At 46.0% G+C, this 12,866-nt stretch overlaps 1 protein-coding gene across 1 annotated transcript in view; it reads right to left on the reverse strand.

Annotated features, from left to right (window-relative positions):
- The window catches only part of ACADM (acyl-CoA dehydrogenase medium chain), a 374,724-nt gene that overhangs the window by 202,901 nt on the left and 158,957 nt on the right, over positions 1-12,866 (reverse strand). The window contains exon 7 of the mRNA XM_069641894.1: positions 2,871-3,001. Within this exon, the coding sequence (XP_069497995.1) occupies positions 2,871-3,001 (131 nt within the window). The remainder of the gene's footprint in view (positions 1-2,870; positions 3,002-12,866) is intronic.

Genomic DNA, 12,866 nt, shown 5'->3' on the forward strand with positions numbered 1-12,866 from the left:
ATGTAGCAGTCAAATGCTACCCTTTTCCATCGAAATGGCTGGTGGCAGTGGTTCTACAACAAACTACCATGATTGTTCCCGACCGCGAACACTGGTAGCTAAAAATCACCCCAGCCATGTTTTTCAAGAAGGCGCCTTAAGCCCCTTTGTTTAAACAGGCCTCGGTCTTCTTTCTCCCCCCTCACCCCCATTTCTTTTTGGAAAGGTACTCCTAGTGTTTAACTCTGCGCGCCAAACCAGGTTTGGTCCCTTTGTTTCTATGACTGTGGCAGGCTTCAGGACTGAAGACCGCCTCTGGCACCAGAGTGTCTGGGGTGGGCAGGAAGTGAGTGAGGTGCCCGAAACTCCATGTGCTTAGTCTCCTAGGAGACCAAATTGCACTCTGGCGTGATTGGCTGGCTGACTGTCCGACAAGGACAGCCACCCTGCTGGGTGAGTGGCAGCTAGGCTGGAATGAATGGGAGAAAACAGTTTAAAAGGTGAGTCTCGTGGACTGGAAAGCAGACTTGGACAAACGAAAGAACCGAAGACGAGCTGGAAGAGGACGGCTGCTGCAACACCTGGACCATTGGTTTGCCCGGTGAAGCCCTGCTGCAGGTCGGAATTGCCAAGTTCACCTCGACAGAGAAGTCCCTTCAAGGACGACTTCTTCCTTTGAGTTGGTGGGACCAATCAACTCGTAAACCACCTGGATACCATTTACAGAGTTGGTTCGGATTAACCAGTGGGAAGGACACCAGCTTGTGTGCTTGATGAACAGCTACTCGAACTGAAGTGACTCCATTTTGTCCGCGTTTTCCGACGATCCCATGCAGTGCAGGAGTCCCCCGACGTCCTCCCTCTTGTCCCCACGACTGAGGCTCAGGAACAGTGAGATCTGCAGGAACTGCCAGGAACCATCATCTTGAATTGCATCTTTTGCTTCATACTAAGGTACTGTGCCAACCCGATTGAGAGAACGCTTCTCTCCCGGTAAAAGTTCATGGAACTTTCCCAACTTGCAGGCCTAATCAGCTTGTGATCCAAAATAGGATTCTTTTTCGTACAAACTACTTCTGAGAACTTTGGCAAAGACTTAACCGTTTACTACAAGAACTGCTCTTTCCTATCCAAGACACTAGTCCATTGACTTTGGCCTAGGCCTATTGTACTGAATCGAGTCCTCTAATGAACTATAACTATTTGCACTGCCTAAGAAAGTATTTGATCTATTCTGCTAAATTGTCCTTTTACTCCCATTGAAAGTAACTGAAATGCCATTTTGCTCCTATTTCAAGGGAGCCTAATTTGTTCAGAAACGTATTGGTTTGCTATTGAAGTGTGTTTGTGTATAATGTTAAGTTGCCTCCTTCTAGTGAATGTTTTCTAAATGATTGTGTAATAAATTAATAAGTGTTTTACCAAGAAACCTTGAGAGTGTCTACTTGAACCACTGTGATTGTAAGACCTCTGTGTAACCTCTTGTACTGCTGCTCACATTCCCTCATGAAATAAGCCTGGCTTCTCAGCTCGCTACCACAAAAAACTGTGTAGTACAGACTTATACCAAAGGTTGGTTTTGCTTACAACTGTAGTCCTAATTGTATGTGGTGGGCCTAGAGGGTACTGCATGCAATTCTGCCCAACAAGGGTAAAGTGACTGAAATCACGATACCAGCATCAAAACAAAGAATATTGTGATCCATGGGAAGGGAGTCATTCCCCCTGGGTTGAGGAAACTCAAATGTTCCGATACAGTGTGTTACAAGATTGGCAATTCTTTGTCTGGGAGGTATTGGAACCATGGGAAGGGAGTCAGTCCCCATGGTTTAGAATCTGCAACCAGAACTGTGCTACCTAGTCCAGGAGAAGGGAGTCCTTATCCTGGGCCAAGAACATTGACGCAACCTTCTAAGTGTAAGGGACAGAGTTAGAGGTTTGACACAGGACAGTGGACTTTTTAAGTTTAAAAGGACATTATAAAAGCATTTTAGTTGAGGCAGGGAAACCTCCCATAAGTAAGCAAAGTTAGGTTTTTCCCTCTATTTCCTTGGTGAATAAACATCTATAGCAATCACTATGCCTTTGTGTCAGTCTCTGACTTCTGCACCCTTAAACTCTCCACTGCCCCACCAGAGTGCAAAAAGTGTGATCATCTGAAGGAGTCATGTGGAGATTATTTGCAGTCCAGTAAATCCCTATTTAGCAATGGCCTAAAATTAAGAGGTCAACAGATGAGTTATTAAACTGGATGTAAAGTGTTTGCATGAGATCAGAAGGCCATAGAGCACTACATATTACTGGCCTCCAACAATCTACTCTGGCCAGTAACACCTCATTCTTGTATACACATTTAAAATATGGTCCCTACTCGGGAGGAAAATAAAAAGACAGCCATCCATAGTCAAACACTTATGTGGCTTCCTGGAAAAAGTTTATCCAACGGGTTTTAGAATCTTATTCACATACCTCAAAACATACCCACATAACCCCAATTCTCTTAATTTTGAATATGCTGCAGCAGCCAGGACAAGAGCGGCTAGATGTGCTGGTACACCTATGCCAGTGGTCTTCAAACTGTGGGGCTGAGACGAAGGATATCTGGGGGGGAACGCAGACTCTTGAAAAATAGATTACGGTAACTGCATTGAATAGAAAATATCAGCAGGTCTAGCTTGTGGGGAGTGGGGTCAGCAAACATTTTTTACTCAATGGGGGCATACACTTTTTTTAATACTTTTTTTTTACTGCAACACTGGCCTAGGCTAGAATAATACAATTTTAAAAACGGATTTATAATAGTATCCATTTCTCCCACCTCCTATGATCCATGCCTATATGTATGTATATATGTATTTGTGCAACTCAACATTGTTAATTTAAAAATATACCAGTTAGCTTTTCCGCCATTGGTGATCCACATTTTCTGTCCATTAATGATATATTCATTGCCTTTCTTCTCCGCTTTGGTTTTTAGTCCAGCAACATCAGAGCCTGCTCCAGGCTCTGTTACGCAGTAGGCCTGAAGGACAAAAATCAATGAAAATAAATTAATGCAAATCCAGTTTACTGAATTGTGCTTTTCATTTCAATAGAAATACACTATTCAGATAGGTTAGCCGAACATGCAAGTAAAAGGCGTACGTCATGTAATTCAATTACTAGAATTCCATAAAAACAGTTTTCTTATACTTTAACAAAAGCCTTGCAAAACAGACAATCAAACGTTACCTGTGCATGCACATTATAGCTACAGAACACCAGAATCCCACGCAATTGATGTATCTACCTTTGTCGCAATGAGTCATTTATAATCAATGAATGCCATTAGAAAGGCGGACCATCCTGTATTAAGTTTGAGCGAGGGAACATTCACTGGCTAGATGGTATGGGGATGCCTATGTCCTCGCTGTTGGGTAAGATTTTCATAATTTTGATAAATCTTCCTGACCTATGTCAACCCCAGAACCTTTTGCTTGGACTTGGTCATTATTTTACCTTGTCCCTAGGTGAGTGGGTTACTTTTTCTCCTCCAAGCTAGTCTTTTACTCTTTTTATGGGTGACCTAGTGTATGGTTGGAGTTCTAGTTTCCTATAACCTTTGGGCTTAGGCTCCGTAGCCCCGTTGGGCTCCCTTCTTAATTTCCCCTTCATGTACTTGGGTGGACTACTATTCCCAAGTAGTAAAGAGGGATTTTCATCCCCTTTACATTTTAAGTGAGTCAGCACACCCCACCTTATGGGGAGTGCTGCCGGGGAACAATGTATCCCCTTTCTTACTTACCTGGTAACATTTTTGTTACAATTGCAAGTTTGCATGAATGGATGATGGCAGTGGTTTTACCTTTATGATGTAGTCATTTTTACTCGCAAGCTGTTAATTCAGCCTTGGTAGTGCACAGAAGGGCCACCATTTTACAAAAATGGTGGGCTCCTTTTTTCGCCATTTCTCACTTGCAGTTTCAGAGGTCTTCCCCTGCTATTCTAGGCGGGACCGACCTCACTGATAGTTTTGTCTTCGGCGGGAATCCTTTGTATTCCCTGCCATGGCTCCAGAGTGTCTGAGAAGGCAGGGAGTGAGGTAGATGTCCAAAACTCCACACCTTTGTCGTTCACATTGCCTGAAAGGAGCCCAGTCTGAATGGGGGGCTGGCTGTCCCAATTGGACAGCCAGACCGCCCCTTTCTGTAAAATCCAGGGAGAGATTGCAGAGGTTGTGCTGTAGTTACTGTTAAAACCTCTGAACCTGGAAGCTGCTGACAAGTCGACCACTGGAGCTGAAAACGAAGAGGACCTGGGGATCCCGAAAAGGACGACCCCAACCCAGAGCATGGCGAGATCCACTGTTAGGAAGAATTCTCAAAATGTGCCAACTCCTCCCACCTTAGAGCCCTCCAGCTCTTTTGCTAAACTTTGGGACTTTTAACTTTTTAATTCTAATTGTTTTCTGTGTTTTTTCCTTTTTGGTTATGGAGTCTAACCAACTCCATAGGCATCTTTTCATTTGTGTCACACAGCACCCTCAGAGCAGTGGCACAGGGAAACCTTTTCAGTCTTTCCCCAAGGTTTAAATACCTTCTCTGGGATAAACTACTGTTACCAGAGTAAGTAAAGTGAAATTGTCTTTAAATTCCTAGGCCCAGCACACCCTATCTTACAATAGAGTGCTGGAGGGGTTACTTAGTATCCCCTGTGTCTAGATACTCATGTAGTAGTCAAATGCTACCCTTGCCTCTCAGAATGGGTGGTGGCAGTGGTTTTACAACAAACTACCATGATTTTTCCTGACCGCGAATACCAGTAGTGTTAAATCGCGGGAGCCATGTTTTTCAAGATGACGTCTGAGACCCCTCTGTAAAAATAGGTCCCGTCTTCTTTTTTCGCCATTTCTTTGTGGAAAGGTACTTCTAGAGTTGTGCTCTGCGCACCAAACCAGGTTTGGTTCCTTTTTTCATTCGCCTTTGGCGGGCTTCAGGAGTGAAGACCGCCTCTGCCACCAGAGTGTCTGGGTTGGGCAGGAAGTGAGGAGGTCCCCGAACCTCACTGGGTTTAGTCTCCTAGGAGACCCAAATGCACTCTGGTGATTGGCTGGCTGTCCGGCAAGGACAGCCACCCTGCACGGTGAGTGACAGCAAGGCTGGAATGAATGGGAGAGAACTGAATAAAAGGTGAGTCTCTGCCTTCCAAGCCGAGTCGACCACTGGAACGATAGAACCGAAGACGAGCTTGAAGAGGACGGCTGCTGCAACTCCTGGACCGTCGGTTTGCCCGGTGAAGCCCTGCTGCAGGTCCGTATCGCCAAGTTCACCTTGACAGAGAAGCCCCTTGAGATAAGCCTGGCTGCTCAGCTCTGCTACCAAAAACTGTGTAGTACAGACTTATACCAAAGGTTGGTTTTGCTTACACCTGTAGTCATAGTTGTGTGTAGTGGTCCCAAAGGGTACTCCATACAAACTTTGCCTTACACAGGGACACCCAAGGGTTGCCACCAAAGGCAACACACACAAAGGCTTCCCCCACCCAGGACGGTAGAAGAAGGGCTGACAAAGAACTACCACGCTAGCAATAGAGAAAAAAGAAGGGAGCCCATGAGTTGGTACTCAGGTGCCCCTATTATGCACCACCAAGGCTATGGACATAGCCTGCAGTAGTAAAACCACACAATAGTAGGTAGGACACATCCACTGCCACCAGCCATACCTAGGAGTTTGTTTATGTGACTTAGAAGTCACAGGAGCAGAGAGAAGGGGGAAACTAGGTATCCCATTGGCACTCCACAGAAGGTAGTGTGTGCCAATCTCTCAGACTAACATTTTGGGAGAGATACTAAGTATCTCTTGTTAGGCGGAAACCTGTGCAGTTCCCTCTGGGACCACTGCAAAAGGTTTAGGACTACAGGTGTTTGGCAGTAAACCCACTTGGTAGCAGTCTGTACCACACAGATTCACTTGGTAGCTGTGGCTGAGCAGTCAGACTTCCCTCAAGAAGAGTTAGGCAGTATGTGGAGTATACAAAATAGGGCAATCTACACAGTAAGACAAGCAAACACGCAACAAGGCTTCGGTGTAAAGATATATAGTTATTTATTTATAAGAACACATCTATAGAAAACACTCTGGCACTCAATACGGCAAACGATTTCAATCACAATTACTATACGGAAAATATCAATCCCCCTAACAATAGCTCGACAAGTCTAGGTTCAACGGCATAACTTATTTGCAGACAGAGGTGTATGCTTTAACCTAGATGGCACTCTAGTATTCGTTAGGACGGGAGAGAAAAATAAGGCAGGTTATGAAATCAACTCGGTACCAATACTTTACGTATAAATTCAAGGCTAGTAAGGCAGGGTCTACTGCAGATCAAAGTTCAGAGGCCAGGCCCACTCGGAGAGAGGCAAGGCGATATGTCCCAAAGTGTGTCTCAGCGGAAATGCGCTTCGAGTCTTTATCGCAAATTGTTATGGAAAGATTGGACCAGTTCAGAACACCACGTAAAAGAAAGCTTGGAGGCGACCCAATGGAAAGGCGAGGATTAAGTCACCTCACTCTATCCGGCAGAAAGGGAAGCCAGGCGGACACGGTACCTTGTTTGTGGAGAGACATTTCCGGCGGGGGCAGTTGTTGCTGGTGGTGGATGCACCCCAGGTCTTTGCCAAGAGGAGAGATGATCTCGTCGTCGAAGAAAAGTGAAGTCCGGTGCACCACCAGGGAAGAGACCAGCCGCGGAGTGCTCTGTCACAAGGCACCACCTTTTGGTCGCGGTACAGGGGTAGTGGCTATCCGGTTGCCGAGGTGCTCTGCACGGGCAATTCGACCACTGCGTCCTGGAGCGAAGAAAAAGCAAAAGGGACTGGTTGTTCCCACCAATCAGGGGAAGAGACTCTCCGGCAGGGAGATCTCCTCTGTCGTCGGGAAGTGGCGAGTCAGTTCCGCTGGGCTCCACCGGAGGTGTCTTCGTTGCAGGTCGGCTCAGCTTTACCCTCGTCGGATTCTTAGGTCCTGTGGCGACTTCTGAAGATCCAGTCCAAAAGCCCTGCTTTTATGCAGAAAACCCCCATTCATTCAGCCTATCCGTCAATCAAAACACGCTAAGTGGTGAGCGGGGTGGCTCACCACTTGGGCCAATCACACCAGAGTGCGACCGGAGTTGCAAGGCAACTCGGTCCAGGGTGCCTAAACCCTCTCCCACACCCCTGTGGTAACCCAGACAGAATAGCACCACTTTGGAGGGTCTCTGTACAGAAGCCCGCCAAAAGTGGAACAAAGGGCTCAACCTTTGGTTTAGGAGTCACAGAGACGAACACAGACGCCATTTTAAAAACAGAGTTCTGGCAGAAAATACCATCCGATAGACTTATTTAAGATAAGTAAATAGGTGGTATGTTGGAGATTAACGAGGAAAAGTATCAATCTCCAACAATGGGAAGAATCCCATGGGGTTATATTCGGGGTCGAATATAACAAGTAGTTTCCACTGCCACCAGCCAAAACTCGCCAAGGGGGGACGGGACAGTGCCCCCTCTAATAACAGACCCAGGAGTAATCGAATTACTCCTACTAGTACGTCCACAATAGAATGGTTTGTACTAGTTCTGTTATTAACTTTAGGTCTAGTAAAGCCAATGGTGACTTTACATGCCCGGGGAGACAGTAGTCAGTCCCCGGGTATGGAGTCTATGATGGAGGTCCGCTAGGACGCCCCAGTGCTACGGCACGGAGGGTGCGTTGTAACACACATAGTAAAACATATAAAACCATATGGAGTAAAAGACCCCATAGCCCATAGAACACATGGACATTCAAAGGAATTACACACATTCATGTCCAAGAGTGGGAGAAAAAGAGTCTCACTCTTGGCAGGATGGAAAAAACAAACTCCAGAAATCCAGCAAAGCTGCTGGGGGACTCACTAGGTTAGGAAATTCAGCCTAAACAGAGAATTCTCCCTAACATCTCTCTATCCTTAAGAACTGGATTTACTCTAGGATAAAGAAAAATAATCTCAAAGGAGGACCACAAGGATCTCCAGCAATACTGCCCTTAAGGAGGGCTGTGTGCTGCAATAATAAGATACAGGTGCCTTTAAGAGCTATGGAGGAAATTTGACTCAATAGTACATGTAACATACAAAGAACAGAGTTCCAAAAGACAGAGCCCATAAGAATAAATGAGTGAAAAAAGGCTTTACTCATTCAGGATTAAAAGAAAAAAAGGTCCTGAAGTCCAGCAAAATGTGCTGGGGGTCTCACTAGGAGAGGGGAGGAAGCATACAAATTATACATCTCCCCAACAGTGAGGAATTAACACTATATATCCTTTGCGTCATTGAGGACGATGTCATTCCTTCCTTATATTCCTTATAATTTTGTTTTCCTTGCAAAAAGGTGCACCAAGCTTTTTTCCCTCAGGAGTGTCTTTTTAGTGTCTGGTTATCTGGAGGTCTTGCCTTACAACTTCCCAGAAAGGAGTTTCAAATCTGAGGAAGCCATTGATTTAAAGCGTTTATGGGGGGATAGCCAACAGAACAATATTCAGGTCCCATGTCGGGTGGGGTCTTTTAACAGTAGGATAAAGCATCATCAATCCCTCCAAGTGCCTGTGACCACTGTTTTTTGTGGTAGCCTCAAATAGCTCCCAAGCAGGAGAGTCAGGACTCAATCGCAATTTGAAATGAAGAAAAAGTACATCATTCAACAGGCAAATTAGGGGGTTGATGGGATTATCCAGGTACCAATGGCATAATCGAATACATTTGTTCCAAAACAGCAAGCAGGTGGATCGTTTTCTCAAAGCCTGGATAATAGCCATATCGTTTGCAGATATGCCAAAGTGTGCCATGATCAACTTATCAGGAACCAGGTAACTATGTTCATCAAACGAGGGAGAGGGGCAAAGATTTCCCTGCTACTGAAGGTCATAACAATGCAGCAGGGGAATGGGCCCCTCTATGCAAAGCCTCATAAGGTCCGAGAAACAAAACTGGACTGGCTAGAACCATGATTTTAGAATAAGAGTGGAATTCCAGGACACCAAAAACTCTGCAAGGACACAGAGGGGCATGCAGTCCCAGGATAGCATTAAGGCATCACCCAGAAAGCTGTGCATGAGGTAAAGAGTGCACATGGGGTTGGGAGGGGGGTCACAAATGTGTGCACAGGATGCTGACCCCAAAAAATGAAAATACATTTTTTTTAAAATCAGAAGGAGCACAGAATGATTGAGCTCCCATTCGTGGCTCGAATCAATCAATCTGCACAGGTAAACTGCTTCAGTGTTGAGGACTTCCCTAAAGATGGACCACTTTAAAATAGTCTTAAAATGCATTTCCAAAAATAACCCTGGGGTTGATTTTGGAATCCCAACCTATTATGGTGAACAGGGAGACACTGGGACCTGGCTAAACCCAGTCTAGGTAAGATAGCAGAGCAGCAAGCTCAGTCTTCCGAGGGCTGCGAGTGGTCTAGAGCTACAATGGGCCCCACAGAACACCACCAACATTCCAGCAAGACAGTTATAGAAGCAGGTAAGTGGTGTACTTCTTTATTCAAATCTAGCTGTAGGTTAACCGGTAGATCGGTAAGAAGACCTCCAGGTCAACCTACTGTTGCAACTGCTCTCTTCCAATCAGAACACCTCTCTCAATGGTTATAACCTGGAATCTTCAACACAGTTCAGCGATATACACACTATACCATCTATATACATATACTGCAGATATTCGGATGCTTGAAGGACGAGTGCTTCTGCATTTGCTCTAACGGTGGTCCCTTTATTCCACTCTCCCATCTTCTAACACCACTGCATCGTCCAACACTTTTCTGACTCTGGACCCCAAAACCGTTTTTTCCCCCTTTTTGGTACTAGCTGGTTTCCTAATGTGTATCGTTTCTCCTTTCCAAGAGATCACGCTTCCTGGCATTCTTTAGCATGTCATATCTCTCCATCTTCCTAGCCTTACAGCATACACCCTCTGTCAATCTCTGTTCATCCTAATTCAAAGCAAATTCACAGCCCACACCTTACCTAGCCACGGCGGACACACCGCCATGTGTGGTTTCCTTCTCCTCAAAACTTCGGGCAGAGCCAACCCAGTGGTGGCAAGCAGCGCCAACCTATAAGCACATACTCTTCTCTATTGAACTCTCCCAGCTAATCCCTGCTTCTAGGGTCATCCTGGTCACAGACCCTAAAGGGTCTATGCTGGCGACAATGTAGTTTGTTGGTGATAACCTACCAACGGTGTGCAACCTTTTGACATCCTCTATGCGAGCACTGATGGGAGCCTTGGGGGCCGCTGAATGGCCTATGGTAGAAAGGCTGGTAGATGCTGAAGGACCAGATTGGTCTGCCTTGGATACAGCCTCCCCCATTAAGGAGTCATGATGGGGTGCCTTGGGGGAAATATGAGGGGAGGGGAAAAAAAGAAAAAGGGGAGAGGGGGGCACCACTCATTGTCCCTCCTCACTTTACGTAGAGGTGAACGATTAAGGAGTTTGAGGAACTGAGTCATAGTTCTCACCCCAGCACCCCAACATCCTCAGAGCCTGGTGGAAGAGGGAGTTGCAAGCCACACACGGGTCCCAGCATTGATCTCAGCCCAAGCTCATGGTTGTGTGTCTCATGCTGAAACAATTATGCAAATGTGACTGGCAGACCCCAAATTATGCCACTATCCCAAAGATAAACAGACGATGATGGGGGAATCCTGGGGAACGAATTGCGAAAAAATAAAAAAGGTGGATAAATAAAACATCAGGGTGTGCAAAGCTGTGCGACAGGGGCCATATGCACAGAAAAGGGTCCTAGCAGGGCCCAACCCACCTGTGAACCTTGAGCAACCAAAATGTAAATCTGAAGGAATGTATTGCTATGCAAATGCATCATCTCGATGGAATGAACACCAATGAAGTATGGCGGAAAGGGGACAGGAAGTAGAACTAAGAGGGGGTAGGGCAGACGGCAGAGTAAACACAGTCACCAGCAGCTTTTAGAAATTGAGACAATACCCTTGATCCTATAACCTATTGTTAGGGAGAATTCTCAGAAATGTGCTAATTCCTCTCTACCTTAGAGACCCCCAGCACTTTTGCTGCACTCCCTAACTCCAGGTTGAAAATTAAAAAGTGCTAGAGACATCCGCCCCTCCCCCCACTCCGACAAACTCCATAGGCATCTTTTTAAATTCAGTGCAGTGGCACAGGGAAGTCTGAAAGGTTTAAATACCTTTGTCTTGGATAACTACCGTTTCCAAGAGCAGTGAAGTGAAATTGAGTACTTACATTTGTAACTTTCTAGACCCAGCACATACCATCTTACAATAGGATGCTGGAGGGGTTACTTCACATCCCCCTTGTCTAGCTTCTCATGTGCCCTTTCTACGATGAATGGCTGGTGGCAGTGGTTTACTTTTTACTACTGTTGTGTGTTTTTACCACAGGCTGTTTTCGCAGCTGCAGTGAAGTACCCAAGGGTACCATTTTCGTCAAAATGGCCCTGGTCTTCTTTTCTAGCCATTTCTTTGTGGAAAGGTCCTTCGTGAGATGTACTGTGCGCGCCAAACCAGGTTTGGTCTCTGTTCGTTTTGCCTATGGCCATATTTACGAGTGAAGCCTGCCTCTGGCTCCAGGATGTCTGGCAGGGGCAGGAAGTGAGGGAGGTGTCCGAAACTCCCTGTGCTTAATCCACTTGGTTACAGGAATGCACCCAAAAGGTGATTGGCCGACTGACTGTTCGGCAAGGACAGCCACTTTGCTGTTTGACTGACAGCTAGGCTGAAATGAATGGGAGAAACCTGCATAAAAGGCGAGGGGTTTTGGTTTGGAAGATAGAGTTGACCACTGGATGAAGGAATCTGAAGAACTGGAGACGCCTGCTGCAACTCCTGGACTGTTGGTTTGCCCGGTGAAGCCCTGCTGCTGTGCTGAAGCTCTGAAATCACCTAGACTAGAGAAGCCCTACAAGGATGACTTCTCCCTTTCAGTTGGTGGGATCAATCAACTCTAAAGTAAGCCTGACTGGACATCCTCTCGAAGCTGGTTGTATTTGCACAGCTGCTGCTGATGGAACTGAAGTGCCAGGGAGAGGAACACCAGATTGTGGGCGTTGCTTTTAAGTTTGACCCGAGCTCCAGGAAGATCCTGCGGATGCGAGGAAGGTCCGAAGTGGTATCAGAGAACTGCGGTGGTGCTATTTGTGATAGATGCAAGAAGCTGAAAAACTGAAGTGTTATTGATGCAGATTGCCGGTTGCTGTCGTTGACCGTCCCATTGCAGTGCAGGAGTCCCCAGAAGTCCTCCCTCTTGACCCCACGACTGAGGCTCAGGAACAATAGGATCTGCAGAGCTGCACAGGAATAGAAGTCATCTGCCAACTTTTTCTTCTAACCAAAGGTACCGTACAGAGAACTTACCTCTTGTTGTGTAGCCTTGCTTGTTCTCAGTTGAGACTAGTCTTGGATGCTCTGTAGAGTTACTTGCATCTTCTACTACTCACAAGCCTAAACCGCTTGTGGCCCTACATTGATTCTTCTTTTCTACAACTGCTTCTAAAACATTGTGCAAGACTTTTACTTACCGGCAAGAAGTGCTTCAGCTCACCTAGACTTTTGCTAACTTAACATCGGCTGGCCTGGCTCCCTGAATGACTTTGGTCCTATGACATTGTGTTGTGCCTATCCTTCCTGGAAGGGGTTAACTTACTTTGCATTGGGGGGAGGGGGGTGGGGGTTCAAAAGTACTTACCTGCTTCAGAGTATTTTTGTGATCTGTTTATTCTAATAACCCTTTTCTTTGACACTCATCTCAGTATTGCTCTAAATGTACCAGTGATATATTAATGTCCACAGTGTCCTAGCTATTTAAGTCACCTGAGGGTGTAGGAAGT

Source organism: Ambystoma mexicanum, chromosome 1q, assembly GCF_040938575.1.
Source record: "Ambystoma mexicanum isolate Mex_15411 chromosome 1q, UKY_AmexF1_1, whole genome shotgun sequence".
In the NCBI taxonomy this organism is placed as follows: domain Eukaryota; kingdom Metazoa; phylum Chordata; class Amphibia; order Caudata; family Ambystomatidae; genus Ambystoma; species Ambystoma mexicanum.